Source organism: Amphiura filiformis, chromosome 9 (genome assembly GCF_039555335.1).
Source record: "Amphiura filiformis chromosome 9, Afil_fr2py, whole genome shotgun sequence".
NCBI lineage: Eukaryota > Metazoa > Echinodermata > Ophiuroidea > Amphilepidida > Amphiuridae > Amphiura > Amphiura filiformis.
Window position 1 is genome coordinate 50,499,440 of NC_092636.1, and position 25,455 is coordinate 50,524,894.

At 35.9% G+C, this 25,455-nt stretch overlaps 1 protein-coding gene across 2 annotated transcripts; it reads right to left on the bottom strand.

The window, feature by feature from the left end:
* Positions 1 to 8,885: 8,885 nt before the first annotated feature.
* Positions 8,886 to 24,660, bottom strand: LOC140161107 (uncharacterized). 2 transcript variants are annotated; one of them, XM_072184500.1, is made up of 7 exons: positions 24,418 to 24,660; positions 22,637 to 22,718; positions 19,695 to 19,843; positions 18,356 to 18,454; positions 15,069 to 15,140; positions 13,727 to 13,816; positions 8,886 to 11,040 (listed from the first exon to the last, which is right to left on the bottom strand). In XM_072184500.1, exons 1-7 carry the CDS (start codon positions 24,526 to 24,528, stop codon positions 10,990 to 10,992), a joined length of 654 nt encoding a protein of 217 aa, XP_072040601.1. In that variant the 5' UTR covers positions 24,529 to 24,660; the 3' UTR covers positions 8,886 to 10,989. The 2 variants fall into 2 exon arrangements, with proteins under 2 accessions (XP_072040601.1, XP_072040602.1); XM_072184501.1 differs by having other exon boundaries at positions 19,695 to 19,801; positions 24,418 to 24,659.
* Between the last annotated feature and the right edge of the window lie 795 nt (positions 24,661 to 25,455).

Sequence of the window (25,455 nt, forward strand, 5' to 3'; positions counted from 1 at the left end):
CATTCCTAAGCGAAGATATTGAGTTCGTAAGTTCTGGTATTACAAAATTGGAAATTGAGATATCGTGGGTAAAAAGCTGAAAAGACAAAAAAAACCAACGACAACAACAACAACAACAACAACAAAACAAACAGACCAGAACAATTTGGAGTACATGTAATGAATTAAAAGAGTTGACATGAGATTAGGAATTAATGTTTTCTGCTGTTTCAGTGTGCATGTTCTCATCGTTGATGGTTTGGTGGACTGTCATGTAGATGTAAGCGTGATCCTAAAAATGCCTTTCACATTGACCAAAACTAATTACAAGACCTCTTCTACATTGAGGCTGGCTTTCCTTTTAAAGGGAATTTTTATTTTATTAAGTTTTCATGATTAACTTGGAAAGCGTTTTCTTGAAGTCGTTTAATAACGCCTTCGAGACCGGGCTTCGAGATTTACAAGTTGATCATATCATACGATATTTACTTATTTTTTGGTGAGTGTAGACAATAATTTGGTTTAATTCATTGAGTTAAAAATTATTTTATTTTATGACCACTCAAACAGTAAGAACTTTCTTCTGTTGAGGTGTTTATTACTGACAACATATTCCCCACTATTTTGTTTCCAAACCACGCACTAAGTCACATCACGGAAGAATACATGGATTTGTGCACAAAAGATCTAGGTCCTGAAAAGAAACCACAGGTAACCTACTTTTAGCCTTGGTTCAAGGCGTTAGGCTGTTTTTTCCCATCACTATTTTCTTTAAAATTGTTTAGTTTATTCACCATGGTCTAAATGGCTTTACTGCTTAAATATTGTTAAACTATGTCAAACCATATAGTCGGGGTTGGGAACATTAGATTTGGTCGGGAACCTGGAATTGGAGTATAGGCCTAATTTTTTTTTTTTTTTTTTTTTTTTCGCTTTTCTTGATTATTTTTTATATCAGCCATTAAAAATCGTTTATAAGACTGTAACCAAACATCTAGATGCTATTAAAAAGTTTTGACCAAAACCAAAACGCGCTTATAGCATATGTGATGCGATCAAGCAAAATCAGTCGGAACTCGGCAATAATAAATTTTCAGTTTCTTATAGGATAGTAAAAAGGATTTACAAAGCTGGATTTTGCAGAAAACCCCATTGAAATTGAACATCCAGTTCCAAAGATATGAGCAATTAAAGCGCTTCCAAAACAGTAGGAAACAAAAGGAAATATTGCCTTTGTTTGGCTATATCTCAAAATCAATATTTCCGAGTTCCGACTGATTTTGCTTGATCGCATCACATATGTTTAGAACGTTTTCAAAACATTTTACCTAGGGCCTATGTCTCAATGAGACGAATCCAACTTCACGCATTCCTACACCTCAATGGCAGCCATAGCTGCCCCCCCCCCCCTTAGGTATATTCCACCTAAAATGTGAAATGATGTGGCCTTGGCGGGGATATTAAACTGCATTCCATCATCCGTGTTACACGTAATAAAATTCACCATCGATTTTTAAGCGGATTTAATACCGCCTAATTGGGCAGTAAGAACACAAGTTTTGTGCAGACGGGAACCAGTAATGGCCGATTGAATTCTGAACTTCACTTGGCTCGTTGGATTTGTCAATATATCTATTTGCCGAGATCATGATGCACTTATGGTCCATGGCAAGCCCGATTCGACCTTTGTGGCATTAAACCCAGTTAACAGGATATTAATCCAGTAAATCGATTCAGTAAAGCAAATAAGCTCATGCATTCGATCACTAACGACAACCAGCTTCGGTCGATTACCCCAGCTGCAGCGTGTGTAAACTCTAATTTGCATAGAGGCTGTACGTAAAATTATTGATTGGCTCCAAACAAAGGATTTGAACCGGTACACCGTAATCATGTCGCAGTGCAGTCCATTCAATCAAATGTTGTCATCAACCTATTTGATCGCAGTGCATTGTTATGTGTGTGAGACGAACTGTCGCGGTTGATTGCAATCAAACAAACGATGTCTTATGTATTACTTTGTTCCGTGATGAAAATCGTGATGTTTTATTTAATCACTCTCGAAAAAAGTATTTCTTTTGTAGGCCTATTACTTTGTTTTGTGATGAAAATCGTGATGTTTTATTTCATCACGCTCTAAAACAAACGATTTCTTATGTATTACTTTGTTTCGTGATGAAAATCATGATGTTTTATTTCATCACTCACGAAAAATTGATTTCTTATGTATTACTTTGTTTCGTGATGAAAACCGTGATGTTTTATTTCATCATCACGCTCTATAACAAACGATTTCTTATGCATTATATTTGTTTTGTGATGAAAATCGTGATGTTTTATTTCACCACGCTCTAAACAATAATTATAGTTAAATGCATTTAAAGAAAAAAATCTTATTAAAACAGTATGTTGTTTAGAAAAAATGTAGAAAGTGATGATGATGATGATGATGATGATGATGATGATGATGATGATGATGATGATGTCTCCAAAAGTGTCCCGGGTTATTTTCTTGCCCTAAATCGTGCGTATCTATTAATAAGGCACTTCAATAATCAATAATCAGTCCCGTAACGGCCTCCACTAACTAGCTACTAACTTGGGTTATGGGCGCTGAATTTCATGTTCACTGTCACTTACTCATCAGCGAAGTACGACCCTTTGTCAACCACCTACAGTACCCAATTTCGGCATACTATGTAAGAAACTCATCATGATGATCGAACAGAGAGTACTTTAAATGTAGCTTGTACCGTTTTCGTGTGGCATTCTTCAGAAGTGAGCGGTCCGTTTACCAAAATGTTCGGGCAAATCTCCATTCAATTAACACGGGACGTTGGCTAGCTATGTCTTGCCCTCACTCACTATTTTACCAAAGTACGAATATTTCTGAGCATCTAACCTAGCTGTAATTTTAGGTCATGTTAGAGGAATATATTTGCTAGAAGTTTTTGAGAGTACTTTTAATATTGGCCGGTTATTTTTCACACATTGACGTTAACTAGACAAATGCCTATTCTTCTAACATGGCACGATTTGTACAGGTCACAGCTCAATGGTGAGAGCACTGTGTATTGTGTATAGGAAAACGGACAGTAACTGCAGTATGTATGGGTTAAATTTGCTTATTTTAGAGATATTTCGACTCGGTGACTACATTGCAACCGTAAAGAACTATGTAACAAATACACAGCCTTCTGCTTTTCCATTTTAAAAATGTTACGTCCATTTCACAGTGTTTTGGTAGGCTTTGAAATTACTCAATGATGACAAGCGAGTCAAGGTCCAGAATTAGAGTCACGCGGTAGCATGACCAGCAAGTTTTAAAAAACGACTGAAAAAGAAGAATAAACAGATGCACCGCGGGACTATATTTACACGAAACAAAACGCTATTGTTCTATGATATTTTTCGCTGGGTACCAAATATATCTAAAACCATGTTTAATCTTATTTACTGTCCAAAGTGTAATATTTTAATAACTCATTAATTCAAAAAGTTACACCAATCTTAGAGTCAATCCGATTGTTTGATAATAAACAAACATTCTTGCTTCATTTCAAGCGGTATTTCATAGCCAAAATTAGTGGCAAATCATAGCTAAATCATACTGATATCCAGAATCTTTCGACACTGCTACAGCCATACAGCCATACATGGCTGTCACTGGCGCACTACTTTTTGAGATTCACTTTCAAATATACCCTAGCATTTTCCTAGATACCCTACATACAAATTCTGGATCCCATTCGCCTAAAAATCAAGTTTTTCACAATTCTTTTATTCTTTCCGGACCACAGCATACATTCATATTAATAAATACTCCACTTTCACACGTCGTTATATCGGGACGTCCCCGTGGCGAAGCGGTTAACGCCATGGACTTCTAATCAATTTATGAATTTTTGCTCAAGTTCGAAACTTCCCACCACTTTTTTTTAAACGTTTTATTAACCAATTTATTGTCATAAATCAAGAATAACACCATTTCGAACATCCATTGCTATTGTGATATTATATTTTTTTTCATGAAACAAACATGTTTGATTTTTTATACACCTTTAGGCCTGGGCCTAGGGCCTACTTTCACCATCCAAATGCTTTCACCATGCCTGACTATCATCACATCTTCGTCATTTAAAACACATTTATCAGTTGCTCTGTTCACGGCTCAGACTGAAATTATATTTGGAATAAATATTATAAATTCTCACAAATTAAAATCACAAACCGCGAAAGATCGCCAACAACTGCCGCTGAATATTGATATCCAACTATAAAAAACCACAAACCGCGAAATTTGGATATCCAACAAGCCCCGCAGGGCTACAAAGAATCACACACCACGAAATATGGATATCCAACAAGCTCCCGATAGAGGGCAGGGCTTGATAAGAGAAATTAAAATCACAAACCGCGAAAGATCGCCGACAACCGCTTAATAGGGATATCCAACCAGATTGCCCCGCAGGGCTACAAAGAACCACAGACCGCGATTGCCCGCAGGCCTATCGATTATTGCCCTAGATTGCCCGCAGGCCTATCGATTATAAAGAACCAGAAACCGCGAAATATGGATATCCAACAAATTAAGACCACAAACCGCGAAAGATCGCCAACAACTGCCGCTCAATATTGATATCCAACTAGATTGCCCCGCAGGGCTATAAAGAACTACAAACCGCGAAATTTGGATATGCAACTAGATTGCCCCACAAGGCTACAAAGAACCACAAACTACGAAATATGGATATCTAACAAGCTTAAACTATAAATTATACTCCCGATAGAGGGCAGGGCTTGATGAAAACCACAAACCACGAAAGATCTCCGACAACCGCCGCTTAATAGGAATATCCAACTAGGTTGCCCCGAAGGGCTACAAAGAACCACAAACCGCGAAATTCGGATAGCAAAGTAGATTGCCCCGCAGGGCTACAAAGAACCACAAACATTAAAACACGATTATCTTGCCTAGTTGGGGCATTTAGTATATAGGCTTAAATATATGCGCATTTACCAGTTCCGACTTGAATTGGGCCTAAATCGGACTTAAGCGCGCTTCAGACTCCGAGTATTGTACGTACAATATTGTATGTACAATATGTACGTTATTTAATCTATTGCCATTCTATTTCCAGTAATGTTTAAGTTCTAACGAATGTTTGATGACGAAAAATCGATAATATGTTGCATACAATATCTAGCAGAAATATATTATCGATTTTACGTCATCAAACATTCGTTAGAACTTAAACATTACTGGAAATAGAATGGCAATAGATTAAATAACGTACATATTGTACATACAATATTGTACGTACAATAAAAAGTCTGTATACTGCTTTAAGCTAGCTTCAGACTCCGAGTATTGTACGTACAATATTGTATGCAACATATCTACGTTATTTTATCTATTGCCATTCTATTTCCAGTAATGTGTAAGTTCTAACGAATGTTTGATGACGAAAAATAGATAATATGTTACATGTAATATCTAGTAGAAATATATTATCGATTTTACGTCATCAAACATTCGTTAGAACTTAAACATTACTGGAAATAGAATGGCAATAGATTAAACAACGTAGATATGTTGCATACAATATTGTACGTACAATAAAAAGTCTGAATACTGCTTTACTCTCTGTGTCTCTCTGGCATTGTCAACATTGGGTGTGTGTTGTTCATATTTATATTTTCTTTACATATTTACGTTGCCTTGAATAATTAAAGTATACTAGTATTAAAATGTATATTGATCTTAACATTACAGTCACGCGTGACGAGCAAGTGAGCCGAGGTGGGTTTTTTTTAACTTGCTGATTTCTTTACGTTGTCAACGTTTTTTGGTAGATTTCATTCTAAGACAGTGTCAGAGGATCAGGACCAACAAAGGAATTGAAACGATACTAGCGATTGGGGCCTATGCTTTTTCTTTTGTACATAAATGTACATAAATGCCCAGTGTTGCCCAGAATTCTTCTTTAGCTTTGTTTGCAGATGACTCTAAATGTTATAAAAACATCTCTGATGTCTCTGATTGTCACATGCTCCAAAGTGATATTGATGCATTATTTAATTGGAGCAAAACTTGGGATCTCCATTTTCATCCCTCTAAATGCCAGATCATATCAATCACCAGACGTAGGAATGCAATTCGTCATGATTATAAAATGAATGGGGCCATTCTAGACCGTGTTAGTTCCATTAAAGATCTTGGTCTTGATATTTCCTCGTCTTTCACTTGGGATGATCACATTAACAGGGTTGTTAAAAAGTGTAACAAAAAACTTGGTATGATTAAACGCACCATTGGCTTCAATGCCCCTCGTAATGTATCCAGGACTTTGTACTCAGCCTTGGTTCGTAGTGATTTGGAATATTGCAGTCCCTCTGGAGTGGTACCTCAAAGCGCAACATCCAGAAAGTTGAGGGGGTCCAGAGAAGGGCAACTAAATTCATTTTAGATTATCCTGAGGCTGAGTACAAAGAAAGGTTAACAGAGCTAACTCTTCTCCCATTAAGTTTTAGAAGAGAATATGTTGATCTCAATATATTTTTCAAGTGCAATCTGGGATTATATGACATCAATCTAGATGATTATGTAGTAGTTTTTAATGGTATTAACAAAGACCGTCCCACCACCAGATTTTCCTCTGATCCTTTGTTGCTGGTAAATCAGCTTTCTAAAACTGAGTGCCACAAGATGGGCTTTTTTCAGCGTATGGTGCCCATTTGGAACCAGCTCCCTAGTATTATCAGATCTACAAATTCTGTTGCTTCATTTAAGCACCAAGTTTTGGAGTTTTACCAGTCCAAATTTGCTCGCACCTTTGATGCAACTTCTGTTTGCACTTGGACCTCTTTTTGTAATTGTCCAAATTGCAGGCAAATGTAACTTACCTGCATTTTCCCCTCTAATTTCTTTTTCCTTCCCTTCTTTTTTGGTTTTGGTGGGGCGGTCTTAGAGGTGCCTGGCACCTGTTCGCTCCAGCCATTCACTGGACTTTTAAAACAAATGTTCCTTTCATAATATTGTGTAATTTTTGATGTAACTTATGTGCAATATTATATATTTCTTGTAATTCTGTGCCAGTGATAAAGTGTAATAAATAAATAAATAAAAATAAATAGATTATAACCTTTTTAAAAATCAAAATTAACGATTACACATTTTGGATTTTGTTTACAAATTTGTGGCCCTAAAATTATTCTCATAAGCCGTTTAATGTTAATGGCTACTGGGAATTATATATATTTTAAGTAGCGTAGGCCGGAAAAAAAGTAACAAATACAACCATCTTACTAGTCTGTGTTACAGACTGGAAAACTGATAAATACCCGCCAGCAACCAACCTGTGTAGGAGTATAGCATGGTAAAATTGACTCACCGGTCGCCGCCCCGGGTCGCCGCTTCGCGGCGACCGGCTCGCGCTCAGCCGCTTCGCGGCTTCGTTGGTCGCCGCTCCCGCGGCGACCTCATGCTCGCCGCTTCGCGGCTTCGCCGCTCCCCCTCGGAAAAGGATGGTGAGTCGTCTTTAACAAAGACTACCATCTTACATGACTGTTTTAAATACATTTTAAACTATTATGTCTTTTGGGTTATTTTTGGTCATTTTGGTGCCCCAAAAGAGGATTTTGTAAACATGTCATTTATCGACTGGTATCTACAAAGAGTAAATTGTGACACCGAAACGAGAAAAACATTGAAGACAATATGATTGTATTATTATTTTCTCAATTTAAGGGGGTAGGCCTACTACACCCTTCGATAAATTGTGACTATTTTGCACTTTTCTCAAAAACTAATAACACACTGGTAACAAAATTTAAATATATTATAGGGGCAAGGAATCCAATTACTACACTGGAATTTCAGTGGCCCAAGACAAGCAGTTCGTTATTTATGATAAGAAATGAGGTACCGCTAGGATGTACCTCATTTCCTATCATATAATACTGAACCGCTTGTCTTGAGTCACTGAAATTTCAGTGTAGTAATTGGATTCCTTGCCCCAACAATATACGTAACTTTTGTTACCAGTGTGTTTCTAGTTCTTGAGAAAAATACAAAAATAGTCACAAATTTACCACAGGGGTGTAGTACCCCCTTAAATTCAATTTGAGTAGTTTTTGGTAATAGGTGATATTTCTCAATATATCCAAAGCTCAAAACTTCATCATGTTCACCAGGCTACGCCAGTGAGTCAGAAATAAATTACTAACAAACTAGTAAGGAACTATTACTACATTTCTGGTCCTTTTGGCCAAATTTTATCTCTAAAATGAGTGTCCTAAGCATTTTAATGCTATTTGATGTTTGATTATCTACTTGGAGTAGATGTGGTATACTTAAACTCCGAAAAATCAAGCCCTTAATCGAAAGCAATTACCATTGGGTAAATTTCAGTCATTGTACATGTAGTCATATTTTAAATAGCTCAGTGATGACAAATTGGCATGTCGGATTTTATGTCAGGACATGTCACGTCAGAGAATCAGAAACAACAAGATAATGTAACTATAGACGAATCCAACAAGCCAAGTCATGGTCAGGATTTACTCGGCCATTACTGGGACTGCACCAAACTGGTGTTATTACTGCCCAAATGGGTGGATTAAATCCGCTTAAAAATCGATGTTGAATTGTATTGTGTTGTAAACTTTCATCATTCTTTTGTCTACGTGTAACACGGGTGATGGAATGCAGTTTAATATCCCCGCCAAGGACACATCATTTCACATTTTAGGTGGGATTAGACCTAAGGGGGACCCAGCTATGGCTGCCATCGAGGTGTAGGAATGCGTGAAATTGGATTCGTCTATACTGCAATTCCACGTTCACCTCAAATATCCCCGACTACGGGGTTGGAAAAATGTCTTGAAGAACAGCGAATCCCGCACGTTTTGACGACATAATATAAGTTTATTGTACAAATTCGCACGAAGCGCGCGAACATTTTGCTATATTGAAGCTAAAATGGTGAAATATGGTGCAAAAGTAGAATAATTTGAATGAAGAGCGCAAAAATGAGCACGAGGATAAAATGACCAAATGAGATTAATTTGGACAGAAACCCACATACAGGTGTTACGTCAACGTGGGGGTGATTGTATATATACTGTGCCCCTTATCAATTTTTGGTAGTTGCCGCACCCAACCCCATTTGCCACGCAGGTTGACAAAATGGAAAGTTGCCAGAATTTGTTTTGATTGTAAACACTATCATGACTATCGTGAGCAAGGCGTGAGGGGAGGGGAAGTTGATGATACTAGCGGTTAGCAAACAATGTCTATAATATGCATGAGGCCCTGTGAAAATTAAAGAGTTTTCTAGAAACATGAGAAAAGGGGTAATGAAGTGCAAAGGGCGGCCAGCGCAAAACCTTTGCCATTTCATCAGAAAATGACCATACGGTAGATGCTATATTAAAAGCATCCATATTGAGTTTGTCGAATAGCATAAAAATATTTTAAGCACGGATTTTTCACTGCACGGATTTTTAATCTCACTGCACAAACGTGCCAGGAGGCACGTTAAAATAGCCCCTGACGGAAATAAACATGTTGAAGTTTATAAAAAAGTGTTATCCGGGAATGTTCACGGTGCCGTCATTTGAGCGTTATAAAACAACGTCTTCAAAATCATACGGTGCACTATAATTATGAGCACCCGGAGGGGGATATCCAAACGGCTGACAAAAACTGTTTGCCCTCTCTTGATCTACCAAAAATTGCTTGCCCTGCACTTTCATCGTGCCAAAAAAAAATCTTTGCCTCCCACTTCGTTTTATTTCAAAAGTAGAGGGCCTCAGTTATGTGTGCCAAATCTCACTTCAATCTGCCAATTATTGTTTGCCCCTCTTTTGGCTTGCCAAACAATTCTTGCACCCGCCCCCATTTTACACAGGATTTTACACTTCCCAGGACTCATGATCAGCCCCTGTACGTGAAAGAGTTGACCGTCCCATAGAGTGCACTGAATGTCCCTTTAAAACTTACTACTGATCTTCATCATCAGTCATGATTGTAAACATGCAACATCTGTCGTAAGTAAGTGCCAAATGTATGACACATCCCTGAGTGCCCCTTCAAACTTATTGCTCATCACTAAATATCCCAGAATGGCCCTTGAAACTTATTGCTCGTCTAACGACATCTGTATAGTATAGACCTGTGCCATGTGTATGACGTATTTGTAAACAACATAATTATGTAATACGTTTGTCAATGAAATTTTTGTTGTTGTTTTTTTGCCAAAATTTATTACATAGTAGGCCTAATTATTACTATTTTTCAACTTTTAAGAAAGTTTTCTGACTTTTTAAGCCGAAATAATGAGGTAAAATGAATGCTAACCACGAAGCCGCTTAAAGGAGGATTTCGTGATCCTAGCATCCTCTTTTTATGACATTTTTCAGTAGATATCCAAAAACGTATTCCCAAAATTTCTGTTGACTCCGATTTTGCGTTTGCGACTTATGCAGTGATTATGTGCTACACTGATGCCACTGTTGTAATTTCGTTCTGGTATAGCCTACCAGAACGAAATTCAAATTTGACGATATTTTTGCCAAATGAATTAATCTGTAAGAACTTTTTGGTATATAAACATTACGTAGCGAGAGGTTTCCAGTGGTATAGAAACTTTTTTTGAGAAAAGTGGGGGATGAGGCTGTGGATCACGAAATGCCCTTTTAACTGCATGTCAGTATGTGCATCTATTTTATATTGTATTCGGCACTTTCGCTGTATGCTGTGAACAACCGATTCTGTTTGAGATCAGTATTCGATAATTAGATAGGTTCAGTCTGGACTCTGGATTCAGTTAAGCTGAGTTTAGTTATATGGACCTGAGTTAATTTATTGCGATTAATTTCACAGAATTATGAGGTATAATGTCCAAGGTTCTACTCTCATTTTGTTCTGTTTGCACTGGATCAGCATATTTATCACTTTGGCGAATAAATTGGAGATCAAAAGTTTTTAAGGCGGTTGTCAAGTTGCTACACGTAATCGTTTTCCTCTGCTTTTGTGATTGGTTTGTCGCTTCGTACCTAGAAAAGAGAACAAAATGCAACCGATTTAATTTGCATCTCCTGAAAGTTTCAAATTGATCTGCAACAGAAATCATAGTGCTGCCCTCAATAAAATTTAAACTTTAGAAATATGTTATCTCGCATTTTGGGGGTGGCGCTGTCAATTTTTATCTAGATACCAGACTAGACACTGTATCTCAGGCCCTGTCTATAAGGCCAAAAAAAAAAAAAGGTTTGTCTCAAAGCTGCGCTCGCATAAAATTGCGCGATTTAAAAAAAAAAAGAAATGCGGAAATTTTTTTTATTTCAAAAAAAAAAATTCATAGTTTTTTCCGGAAGAAATTCGGCGAAAATCAGACTCAAAATACCATAAAAAAGTCGGGAATAAAAAAATTAAAAAATCGCATTTCGCATTTGTTTTCAAACCACTCGTGAGCTTTGAGACAAACCTTTTTTTTTTGCCAAACATGTTTTAAAAATAATTATTGGTGTTTACGACAACAAGCATGTTTTATCGGCTAGTGCTATGATTCATCCAAAGGAAGCTAACAATTTATCGCCTAAACAATATTAAACAATGAACCGGACTGGACAGCTTTTCTCAGTGTACCAAAATATTAAACAGAATGCTTAACCCTATTTTAAGTATTCTCAAAAAAGAAACTCACGAATATTTCTGCTGGATAAGTAGTTTATTAGGTAGCTATATTAAGGGGAGGAAGGGGTCGATAAAAAATTAAAAATAGCAAACAAATAGTATAAGTGCTTGCTGGTTATATATATACATTTTATTTATTTTCAAGAGGCCATAATTCGAACTTCATCATTGCATATTTAAAATGTTAAAACAAATAGACACAAAGAAATATATTTTTTTTATCACGATTGCCCCAAATCGTTTTCTCTATATTCCGTCAAATGATGTGATTTTGAACTAAAATCTACGGAAGTAACTAAGGGCCATGCGGGTTGCTTTGTAACGCAAGAAGTCAGTATCTTGTGATCACAAATCTCGACTTCTTGTGTTCCTGACTTTTAACCAGTTTGAAATAAAAGAAAGTAAAGATATCAAAATAAAGAAATAGTTAAGACAACTCAGGATCTCAAGAACTCATGAAATCTGTTCAATTTTTACGGCGTTGGTATTTTAATTGTAAGCCCATCCACGTTAGTTATCTCGAGATCCTATTTTCTTGACTTAAAGTCAGGAACTCGTGAACTCAAGCCACGCTTGATTTCCTGACTTCCTGACTTCAGGAACACAGGATCACGAGATCCTGACTTCATGACTTTAAAGTCAGGAACTCGTGAACTCAAGCCGCGCTTGAGTTCCTTCAGGAACTTCAAGTTCAGCGTGGCTTGTGTTCACGAGTTCCTGACTTTAAAGTCATGAAGTCAGGAACTCAAGAACACAAGCGCGGCTTGAGTTCACGAGTTCCTGACTTTAAAGTCATGAAGTCAGGATCTCGTGATCCTGTGTTCCTGACTTGAAGTCAGGAAGTCAGGAACTCAAGCGTGGCTTTGAGTTCACGAGTTCTTGACTTTAAGTCAAGAAAATAGGATCTCGAGATAACTAAAGTGGATGGGCTTACAATTAAACTACTAACGCCGTGAAAATTGAACAGATTTCATGAGTTCTTGAGATCCTGAGTTGTCTTAATTATTTCTTTATTTTGATATCTTTACTATCTCTTTATTTCAAACTGGCTAAGTCAGGAACACAAGAAGTCGGGATTTGTGATCACAAGATCCTGACTTCTTGCGTTACAAAGCGAACTCACGTGGCCCTTAGTTACTTCCGTAAAAATCTATGTTGCCTAACCACACTCTAAAAACAAGTGTGAATAATTAACACTATTTGAGCAACACCTTCTTAACACATAACACCATCAATTATTAACACATAATTGTTTAACACTTGTAACACTTTTATTAATACACTAACACTTTAACAAATCACCAATTTTAAAATACAAACTGTAACACTTTAACATGTTATAGTGGAGATGTGTTAACAACATGTTATAGTGGAGATGTATTAGTGTGTTAATATTAAGTGTTAAAATATTGTAACGGAAATGTTGAAAGTTTAATAAATTATAGAATGTGAACACGGTCCAAATAGTTTGCAAGTGTAACATAAGTGTTTAGTTTAAAGTGTTAATAAAAGTGTTCAATGGTAGGCCTAATAACGACGTGTTTAAAGGTTTCACTCAAATAGCGTTAATATATTAACACTTTTTAGGTGTAGCCTATAGCACCATCAAAATCGAGAATCGTTAATACATTTTTAGTAAATACGTTTACGTTTATATGATTGCGCCCATATATGTCTATACATAGCAATATTGTGTCTATCATTTACACGTATCTTCATTTTTTAATAATATAACACATAAGAAATGCACACATCATGTCTTGTCTGCAGACATTATCTAAGACGTGTCTTGTCCAACCGGCTTTAAGATACGACGTCAGGGGACACGACTGCACTCATATTTGTACGCTGATCATTATCTTCGGGTAGTCGCAAGGGTCATTAGTCGAAACTCCAATAAAAGTATAGCCCTATTACAAACCCTATAATCCTTACCCTAACCCTAAACTTAACCCAAACGGTAATCTACCTATAACCCTAACCCCTAACCCCAAACATAACCCTGAGTCTATGAGCGTTTAAGCATCATGCACTATACGGACTTACTGTTGTTCCGTTTTGTTTACATTCGCACTTGGTATTTGACGCATCCCTTAGATCTTGATAACGAGATGCAACTACAAGAAGACAATACAGCTGTAACAAATTAAAAATACAATTAATATTCAAGATCATCTATTAAAGACCCATTCAGTGATCCCAGCGCAAGTGTAAAAAAATTAAAATTGTTTATAAATTGCTTAAAAGTGAAGGACAAGTCATTCAAATTGTCATTTGGTACCATTTTTGAAATGACAAATTTGGCAAGAAACGAAGAAAACAGCAGCACTGACGAAGTTGAAGCACTATTCAAATACATGTAGCTAATTTAGATAATGTCAATGTCAGTATCTAAATTACAGATTCGTGTAAAATGTCTTATTTTGTCTTGAATACACAGCTTTCGGCTGAACCACTCGCAGGCTATGTTAGCACATCTATCATGATGCAGTCATGTCTACAGTAGAATTCACCACGACCTTTGCAGGACTTAAACCCCATTAAAAGCTATTAAACCAAGATAACACTCATTGAAAACAGCTCAACTATGTTACATCAGATCTTCTCTGGACACTACACATGTTTCTGTTGGGTGAACGATTATAAAGCAAACGCAAGGTAACAATACTGTGTGGGCCTTTGTTCACGAAATGAGACAATAGTGTGCATATTGTTAACCAGCATTCTTGAAAATGAGAAACATAATGGTGTGGACCGTAACACGGTTTGGAAATAATTTCTTCATATTTTTGGTGTTATCTGTCGTTTACATATCCTTCCTAAAACACCAAAGTGCGAATATTTCCAAACACCTAAATTAGCTAAAAATTTAGGACATGTTATAAAACTATATTTTCTAGAATTTCAGAAGAGTACTTTAAATATTGGCCGGTTATTTTTCACACAGTGACGTTAACTGGGCAATGTCCTATTACCTATAACATACATTAAAACACCAAAGTGCGAATATTTCCAAACATCTAAATTAGCTAAAAATTTAGGACATGTTACAAAACTATATTTTCTAGAATTTCAGAAGAGTACTTTAAATATTGGCCGATTATTTTTCACATAGTGACGTTAACTAGGCAATTGGCTATACTTCTAACATACACTATTTGTAGAGGTCACGCGTCAATGGTGAGAGCACTGTGTATTGTGTATAGGAAAACGGACAGTAACCGCAGTATGTGACAATGACAAAGGTACCAAAATCTGAATTTTGATGATTTTTACGATCGTCCTGATGGCCAAATCACTGAATGGGCCTTTAACAATTCTTTCAAAATGTAATTCGGTCTTTGAGTAAGCGCTTTTAACAACATGGAGCCAAAAATGGCCTACTCACATTAAGAATTCCATTCGCCAGCGAAAGGGTCAGCCCTGTAAACGGTCCAACAGCAACATATGGAACTCGCATCTGTTAGTGTTACAATAATGTTACAATAAATAAATAAGCTTTTAGAAATTATTAGTGGAATTGAAAGCCATACCATCAATGAATTAAATTAAAGACTGCGCTACAAAAACTCTGGTGTTAAAGTAAGACATTTTGGAGTCAATAGAGAACCGCGCTCAGGGGTGTTGTTTTTTACCCGGGGTGGCATGCACTTATATAAATGACCATACGGGCCGGGTATGTTCCTCGGAAAGACCCCCCCTTGGGATTTCGCAGCTCCGAAAGACCCCCTATATTTGACCAAGATAAAGCTCCAAAGACCCTTGATTTTGATAGTTTTAGCTCTAAAAGACTCCAAAATTGCTCATTCCTCATATTTCTGGGGTTTTTTCCAGGCGATTTTCAACCAGAAAGCCAAGAAAGACCCTATAGCTTTTTACTGTTCGCAGCTCCAAAAGTCCCCATTTTACTTGTTCGCAGCTCCAAAAGACCCCCTTGTACTGGTACGCCGTCAGCTCCCAAAGACCCACCATCTCAAAATTCCGGGGAAACATATCCACCAAATTTTTTTGATGTGCCCCCGGAAGGGGGAAGGGTTAACGCCTTATTGTGAAGCGATTCATCAGGTTTGTAGATAATTATAATTTGAAGTTTTCATATACAAAACCAAAATTTTGACACTGACCTGACAATTTCGCAGGTTTTAGGCAATATACTTCTTCTCTATACTTCTTCTCTGAAGAGGTATGTCGCCCAAAACATATACGAAACTGTCAGGACAGTGTCAAACTTTTGGTCTTGTATAATATGAAAACTTCAAATTTTAATGTTATTGTTATACCTTCCAGGTGTCAAAAACGACACCAAGAGTGTAAAAAAACACCCAAAAGTGTTTAAAAGTAACACCCCTGGCCCTGGGTGCGGTCCTCTATTGACTCCAACCGGTGTTACTTTTAACACCCGAGTTTTTGCAGTGTATTCAGCGTCGAATATACGATGCAACAAGTATTCGTTATTCAATCTGTTACAAGTCAATTTTAGCTTCTAACGCATATTTGTTGACAAGTTTTCGACATCGAATAATTTGGTGGCGGGTATTCAACGACCTAATTCGATGCGAATACTTTTTCGGTCAACAAATATTCGCTAGACTAGATAAAAAAAATACTTTCAACGAATTGGGACTTACTTTTTGGTTGAAGGTATTCGACAACGAATAAAAACATAGCTCATGGACTAAAATATTGTGACAAAAACTTAAGCGGACAAAACAGAGGGTTTCCTTAAAGGGTTATACAATACAATAGCAAAAGGCACCCAAAAAGTATGATCTTTATCCATTTAAGAAACTTTATCTATGTTTTTTATTATAATAATCATCAGTTGTGATTTTTTTAAACCTGACTCTGCTACTGAATTCGACTGGATACTGTTTTCAAACAGAGTCATTCCAACTTAACCCACTTCTTCTTTAAGGCCAAGGGCCCGGGGCCAATGGATAGGTTGAACCTGCCATGTTACGTAACCGGCCAGCTTAGGCCCCCGGGCTTAGGCCTGTCTGCTCAATGTACTTTTCCGGCAACAATAAAACCAAGAAAACTGGACCGTAATAAAAATTCCCTTTAAAAGGGAAGGCCAGCCTCAATGCAGAAGAGGTCTTGTAAATAGTTTGGGTCACCGTGAAAGGCATTTTTAGGATCACGCTTACATCCATGTTACATGACAGTTCACCAAACCATCAATGGTGAGAACATGCACACTGAAACAGCAAAAAGCATTAACTCCTATAACTCCTGTCAACTCTTTAATTCATAAATTGTTCTGTATTTTTGTCTTTACTGCTTTTTACCCATGCTTATTATTAAAATCAAGAAATACACTGCAGTTGTTAGTTAATTCGCTATGTAAACTCAACTTACATGCACATTTTATTTTAAAATGATTTTATATTATTTCGCAATGTATAGTTTACTAGAGTAGATAGTGGCAAGCACATGATAAAGGACTGATCATTCACTACAATCTTCACTTTTAAACTGTATTTTTTTAAATTTGTTGATTGTTAGTCCGAAACTCCTGCAAAGCTATGGGCATGGCATCTTTAATACCTACTCCATTCTGTAATAGTCTGCATTGTGTGTTTTCTCAGTCTTCAATCATTTTGTTGAATGTAATTTTATGAATCAAATAAAAAAGATAGAAAGTGGCCTCACTTTAGTTATGTGTCATTTTACAGTATTTATAATTTATAAAGTAAGACAATAATTTATTTATTTTCTATAAGTGCATGTCAAAATATGGGATATATTGTTCAATATTATAGCTAACCCATAAAAACTTTATTTTCCATCAGATTTTTCCCGTTGAAAAGACAAAACTGATGTTAAAGATAGCAATAATATCATCAATAACATTTTGAGTCAATTTTATCCATAAAACGATACAGGATAGGATAGATAATTACTTTGACTTCAATGTGGTCCATATAATGAAGATTTTGATTCTACAACATTATTAGATCTGTTATCAACATATCAATTATGCACTCACAGGCAACCAAACATCATGCTATGCTCAGTAATCCACTGATAGTGATATGACCTCGTTCCAGTGATCATTCCCGGCTAATTACTAATTGTTGACCATGTCTTTTTTTTGATATGCTGATTGCTGAACAAGTTTGTGTTTAAATGTGTAGGCCTATTATGATAATTGTTTAAGTCATAATTAATTCAAACATAACTTGGGCAATACTCAATCGTTTTCGTTCGTTGAAACGGCAAAACATACTTTCTTTTCCTTGCAAATCGAATTAGCAGACATCAAAAACATTTCAACCACAAGAAGTAACAAAAATTATTCATACCAATAGAAGAAGGCTATAATCTTAGCTAATCTTTAGTGTACACAAATCCCATCTCAGAATTAGGTACCAGCCCTATGGGCTGGCGAAAAGCGTATACCAGAGCTTACCAGGACTAAATCACACTGACGAAGTAAACTATAGAGCTATTGTGCTCACTGAGCACGACCCTTAACATAGCCAATACTGGTCAATAAAGGGGTGCACCTGCATAATAGACTTCCAGTAGGTAAATTAGGGTCAGTGCAAGTTTTTTTGCTATTTGCTGCAACTGGCCAAGGAAAGAACAATTGTTGCATTGAGCCGGGGTATATTTTTTACCACGATTATATATTATATAAATAGGCCTAGTGGACCAACGATATTAACTTACCGCTAGAAGCATGTATATGATTGCAGAAGTCCCGCCGAGATGTATTAGTACTATGAGCCCCGTAAATAACATGTATGGAATCATCTTATAACGGTCATTCTATTGGGTATAAGGTAAAATCAAATTAAAGCCATATTATAACATTTGCTGAGGAGAACGCCCTCAAAATATTTTTAAATTCTGTTTTTACACGATTGTAATGTATTTCAGTCAATAAAGATACTCTGCAAAAATCAAGACTTTAGGTGCTGTAGTTTTGTCAAAATCCGAGATTTTGAATAAAACGCCGGATTTTATTATTACGATGGAAATGTTAGTCGAACACGTATGCACAGTACGTACACGGCGTGCGGGATACACATACACACACGCAGAGGATCGTACCGTATTACAACCGCGGGAGTAACATGCATGGACGCTAGTAGTAAATTCCAATTTTCTATGCTTTACCTCACTTGTTCGGCTCAAAATTTAAAGAGGACATATCTGACAGTAAAAGCTAACATTTTATGGAAAATAAATACTAATCTATTTTTACAGAAATGTTATAATATGGCTTTAATTTAATTAAAGTTGATTAAAATATTAAAATTGATATAAAATATTTAATTTGATATAAAATATTTAAATTAATATAAAATATTTATAAAATATTAATCATGTTAATAGAAGAATATTTTGAATCGAAACAAAGTTTAAATGCGCATACACTCTAAAATACAAGGATGTTACAATAAATCCTAAATCCTTAGGATTGTAATTAGGGACCAATCAATTTTAGATTTTAAATTTTAAACCTTAAAGATTTGAATTTAAATCGGTAAGATTTAATTTTAAATTTATTGCTTGATTTGTCCCTAATCACAATGTCTTATGATTTATTTTAAATCCTTGAAATTTAGAGTGTAAGAGTAGTCAGTAAAAGTTTATGGTATAATAGTCAATTATTCTAATTAGCTAACTTTCTTTTACAAAACTGAAGACAAAGTGTTATACTCTAAAAGAAATTGATGGGAAAATAATCAAATTATGCCTCACTATACCATTACATTGATTTCGTAATGATACGTGCTATTATAGTGCTGACATAAACATGGTAACTAATAACATTAACAAAAACAACAACAATACAACTGGACCCAAATTGGAACCTTGCGGCACACCATGTCCATGACCTCAATGTTCCAATCTGGATCCGTGTATTCCTATGTATAATACAGTACGGTTTATTCCGAATAATACATGCAAAATTTAGACAACTTGTCGCACGATTTTGTTTCTTTTTAATGATCAGTCAATTGTTAAAATTATTATGCATGATTACATAACTTTGACGTACCTTCCATGCTGCTATTAGTAGCAGAATACTTGAGAATATATGTAAGCCCCATATCGACATGATAACTGCCAGGATGATTCTGATGCTTGAAAACATACTATCGCCCACTGTCAATACAGGTTCAAATAAGTACTGGTTAAGAAGCAAGTCTGTTTAAATGACGAATTGATATAAACTGAAGTTATAAAATACACTCTTGAAAAGGTCTAGTCAAATTTGACCAGAAATTATATCAGTAATCATGTGAAATTGACACTTTTCTGGTCAAATTCGACTAGAAATCTAGTGAGATCTTGTTTAACTGTAGGAATATGTCATGTATGTAGGCCTAGTCAAATTCGAATAGATCTTTTTTAAAGTGTAGGAAAATATTGAAACAAAAGGTCAAATATGATAGGGGAGAGCGGGGAGTGTTCACCCTAGGGGCAGGTTCGCCCACCCCTTGTTTCTCAGCACTACGGCTATCGGGGGATTTGGTGATGGCAAAATTAGGTGACATAGATCATTATAAACGTCTCATATTAGCTACGCGACATAATAGGGACGTGTTCATCGAACTGCAGCCAAAACAAAAAAATTACACCAAAACGTAATTTTTTCTTGCATTTTTTTAAATAGTCTTGTATTATCATTGATACATATTAAAATACAGATGGTTTTAATGGAAATCTGTATTGGGAACATATGGGATTTGTCAAAGATTTAATGCAGTTATAAACTCCTTATTCGATTTGTATTTTGCATACCCTGAAGAAAATACAAAAATGTGCACAAGGGGCACGTTCGCCCTTTTGAGGATGGGGCATGTTCGCCCTATATCTTCCCTGGGCGGACTTGCCCCCAAACTGGAGGGCGGACCTGCCCCATCAGCGTATTATGCAAAATATTTATAATTATACCATTAAACAAGGTAAAACTACTGAAAAGCATGTTTTTTAAAAGTTATTTGGTATCAGTATTACTCATACCACCGTTTATGTCCTAAAATAATCCATAATCTCCCCGAAGTTGTAAACATGATGTATAGTACGTTTAAGCTGACTTTGGACCCCTACATTTTATCCTGACCCGACCCCTAGCCTGCAACAAATTTAGTGACTCCCAGAAGAGAATGAATGCGCTGTATACTCTTGCTAAATGTTTGCATTTAATATGTTAATGTTATGCAATGTTTAAACAGCGCCACAAAAACCTCGAAAATCGAATTTCGAGTTTCAAAATAAGTAACAAAATCAGTGAAAAATGAAAGTTGCTGTTCAAATTGAACTTGTAAGGGTCTTTGGGTGACAGATCAAATGGAAAAATAAGGGGTCTTCGGGTGACAGAGCATGTGTTCGTACAAAAATATGGGGTCTTTGGGTGACAGCGATGCTGAAAAAAGGAGGTCTTAACAGCCCTACATACGCGTCACCTCCAAAGTTGGAGTGCCCATGTTTAACAAGAGCCCAATTGTATTTCTTCACAAAACAATCAGAATGATCTTTCTGAATCAGGTGATAAATGACCAAGCGAACAAATTCTGGGCCGGTATTCTGAGTCTCTGTGCTGCTTTCTGATGCATACGAAATTATGATGTTCGAATCGTAAGGGGTGTCGGAGAGTAGCCCGACCAAACGGTGTTTGTGCTCGAATTTTACGAAAAGTATAACCCGCACTCGCAGGGAAAGGTATATGGGTGTCAATACGTAAGATCCCAAGACTCTTTGTTTAATGGGTTTTATCCCATTTGTGCATGATTTTTCGGGGGGGTGGGGGCGGGATAGCAACAACTTTCGTTTTGACCTATTATTTGTCATAAGCGATATAACTCAATAACTGCAATACATGTGGAAATAAACTTCCTTGACTCATCATGTCCTATATTAAGATCAATGTTTTACCCTGCAGAAATAAACTGCAAACTGGCAAGTTATGGTCTGAAAGCTCCGACTCGCCTTAACCTCATTTTAAATCGGCCGTCATTAAGGTTGGTCTGAACCCTGGAATTATGGAAACTTTCGGGCCTCATAACTTCTAAATTGTTGGTCTAAAGTATATAAAAGCATACATATTTAGAATGGCAAAGACTTGATAAGTTCATCTGAGAGGTCAAATTTGGGCCAAAATGGCACTTTGGCCCAAAATCCCCAAAATAATGGTTTTTGGCCCACTTCTTTTTTGTGCACCGTAACAAAAAAATTCTTGGGCCAAAATTTTTTTGAAACTAATTTTTAAAAACTAGATCAAAATATCTGGGACCCGTTTTTTCATTTTTTTGAATTTCGACTAACTTTGAGAAATTTGCGCCAAAAATGGTCGAAAAATGCTGATTTTTCAAAAAAATCATAAAAAAGGCCGATTTTGGCACAAATTTCAAATATTTTTGGTGAAATTGGTCAAAATTCAAAAAATGAAAAAACGGGTCCTAGATATTTTGATCTAGTTTTAAAAATTAGTTTCAAAAAATTTTGGCCAAGAATGTTGTTTGTTACGGTGCACAAAAGAAGTGGGCCAAAACCGTTATTTTAGATTTTGGGCCAAAAGTGCCATTTTGGCCCAAATTTGACCTCACAGATGAACTTATCAAGTCTTTGCCATTCTAAATATGTATACTTTTATATACTTTAGACCAACAATTTAGAAGTTATGAGGCCCGAAAGTTTCCATAATTCCAGGGTTCAGACCAACCTTAAGGGCTCGGATAGCAACGTTTGCAGAGTATTTTTGTGGGACATGAGAGCACATCAGACATATCGAATTGCATTCTGAATGCTATCTGATCCCTTAACACAGCAAAGTTAACATTTTACAGTCAGCCGTCTTATCAAATCAAGTGCTCAAGTTAGATGAATTAAAAATTATTTACATCAGAATATTTTCCCACAATATACTCAGTCAATAAACACTATGCCTTTGGGGTGCGAAAGTTTTTCAAAATAATGTCAAAAAACAAGCGTACTCACAACCACTTGCGTAAACGTCTGAATTTAGCTGTAGTGAGATGAAGCTGAGAAGAGCGAAGACAAATGGCACACATGATGTCACCTATCCGATAGAGAAAATAAAGGTTTGGTAAATTAAACAACATAAAAATTATTTAGCCAAAGATTTTTACCCAAATTTCAACAATTTTTGGTGAAATTGGTCAAAATAAAAAAATAAAAAAATGGGTTCCAAGATATTTATTTATGTCTAGTTTTTGAAAATTAAAGCCATATTATAACATTTGCTGAGGAGGACGCCCTCACTGAATTTTTTTTAATTCATTTTTTTACACGATTAAATATTGTACTTTATTAAGGGAACTGGAATGAGCGTTTTGAGCGTTTCGACAGCATTTTTGTGGGACATGAGAGCACATCAGACCTATCGAATTGCATTCTGAATACGAAGAATGTCTTTCTGATATCAAATAATTTTCATTTATGAAATTCACGATATACTACATATTTTATGACAAATTATTAAAATTTGATAAAGTAAATTTTATAAATTTAATGATATAGTCTTAAAGTGTATGTAGCTGGGAGGAAAAGCCGACGATCAATTGAAAATTTTGACCTTTCATATTGAAGATATGGATTTTTTTCCCAAAAAGACCTAATTTGTTTTTGGTGTTTTGGGAAAAAAATCCATATCTTCAATATGAAAGGTCAAAATTTTCAATTGATCGTCGGCTTTTCATCCCACCTACATACACTTTAGGTAGAAATCATCAGATTTATAAAGTTTACTTCGAGTACTGTTAAATATCAAAATATCAATTTTTAATGATTTGCCATAAAATGTGTATTACATTGCGAATTTCAAAAAATCAAAATCATTTGATATCAGAAGGCCATTCTTCGTATTCAGAATGCAATTCGATATGTCTGATGTGCTCTAATGTCCCACAATAAATACTGTCCAAACGTTCATACCCCTTCCCTTAAACCAATATAGCCTGCAAAAATCAAGACTCTAGGTGCTGTAGTTTTGTCAAAATCCGAGATTTTGAATAAAACGCCGGATTCGGCGCTTTATTATTACGATGGAATTATTAGTCGAACGCATACACGATGTTCATAACACACAGTACGTACACGGCGTGCGGGCGGTGATATACACAACAAAAGGTCGTACCATAACATGACCGAAGGAGTGGTACGTATTGGCGACATGTGCGCTGGTAGTAAATTCCAATTTTCTTTGCTTTGCCGTAGTTGTTCGGCTCAAAAATAAAAGGGGATATATCTGACAGTAAAAGCTAACATTTTATGGCAAAGAAATGCTAATCTATTTTGTTTGAAAATGTTATAATATGGCTTTAATTGAAAATAATTTAGCAGGCCCAAAAGTTTCCATAATTCCAACCTTGTATATATTAAAAGAAAAGTACTGATAGGTCTATATGTTTGCGGCAAACAAAACATAGGCTATTCATATTATTTATAAGGATTATATTTACTGTATTGAAAGTACATGAGGTGATTATTTTAATTGAGTAAATTTGATTCCTACATCTTATATATCTAGGCCTATAGGTCTACTGACAAGCTTGATCAAAAGTATAATTTAGTAGTGAAAGCATATTATTTGTTAAAAAATTTTCATTCCAAAAAGCACTAATTTAGCCCCAATTGAACCTCTATATACAATTTACTTTAATAGCACTCTAAACTCGGTCATATTACCAAGTTGCAGCATGACCATGATCACTTTCCCTTAAACCCTTAAATGATGTAATTTTATCTTATAGTCTTACCGATGAATAAACTGCGCTTAACGCGGCTCCAACTTGAAGATCGAAGAAGCAGCAACAATTCTCAAATATTCCCATTTTATCAATTTTGTGTTCAAAAGTGTGTAGGTTCATATATTCACATTTTATGCCTGCTTTTCGATCAAAATCATGAAAGTTGACGCTGTCTGGCAATTACGTTCTAAACTAAAATGGATCCCGTTATTCGTCGACAACATTCCGGTTCACGTTCCTTCACACTTCTTTCGTGTAACTATAACCGTAGTATTAGCTATTTTTAACGATATCCTACATAGCAGTATATAATAGCTCATAATGTTGGATGACCCTTTCGTTGATGATTCTAGATAACGTGAGTCATTAATTGGTCATAATTAATTAGTGATGATACATAGATTTAACACTTTTAGTACATGTACGTCCAAAACTTTTGTATGCAGGTATGAAGTTATATGTATACCTACTCTATGATGCATTTTAAGTCGACTGGCACATATGCTAAATTTCATGAACATGTTCAAACCTACAAGCTCCTACACCAAATTCTCAAACATCGCATGCATTTAATTCAAGTTAATTGCTTAGCCATCAACATTTGTACAGATGCTTATAGCTTGCACGTCGACTGCACAAATGTGTAAAATTACGGATTACATGGATTAGAAAGTTCAATTCCTGGACACTGTTTTTGCACTGTAGGCCTATATGCACCTGTTGTAGACCCTATATACGCTACTCCGAAGTATATACACGGTAAAAAGCTATATAACATTTGATACCTGAAATAATTTCTCCAATTCCAAATAATTATTCCATTTATTTAAATTACAATTAATTAATTTCTCCAACTTAAGTTCGTCTTGGATAAATTAATAATCAGTTCGTGTTGAAGAAATTACTTTTAAATCATACGTTGGAGAAATTTAATTATTTCACATTGGAAAACAATTATCTCACATTGAAAAAATTATTTCACATCGGAAAAATTAGTGATTTCACATTGGTGAAATTATTTCACATTGGCTAAATTGTCATCGTGTG

What these genes read in the sequence shown, in the direction of transcription:
- LOC140161107 (XM_072184500.1), bottom strand. Translation starts at nt 24,528, where the DNA reads ATGAACCTACACACTTTTGAACACAAAATTGATAAAATGGGAATATTT. An exon ending in AGACGTTTACGCAAGTGGTT is followed by an intron (nt 19,844 to 22,636) that starts GTGAGTACGCTT and finishes TCATTTAAACAG; the next exon opens with ACTTGCTTCTTAACCAGTAC. An exon ending in GTAAACAAAACGGAACAACA is followed by an intron (nt 11,041 to 13,726) that starts GTAAGTCCGTAT and finishes TCTCTTTTCTAG; the next exon opens with GTACGAAGCGACAAACCAAT.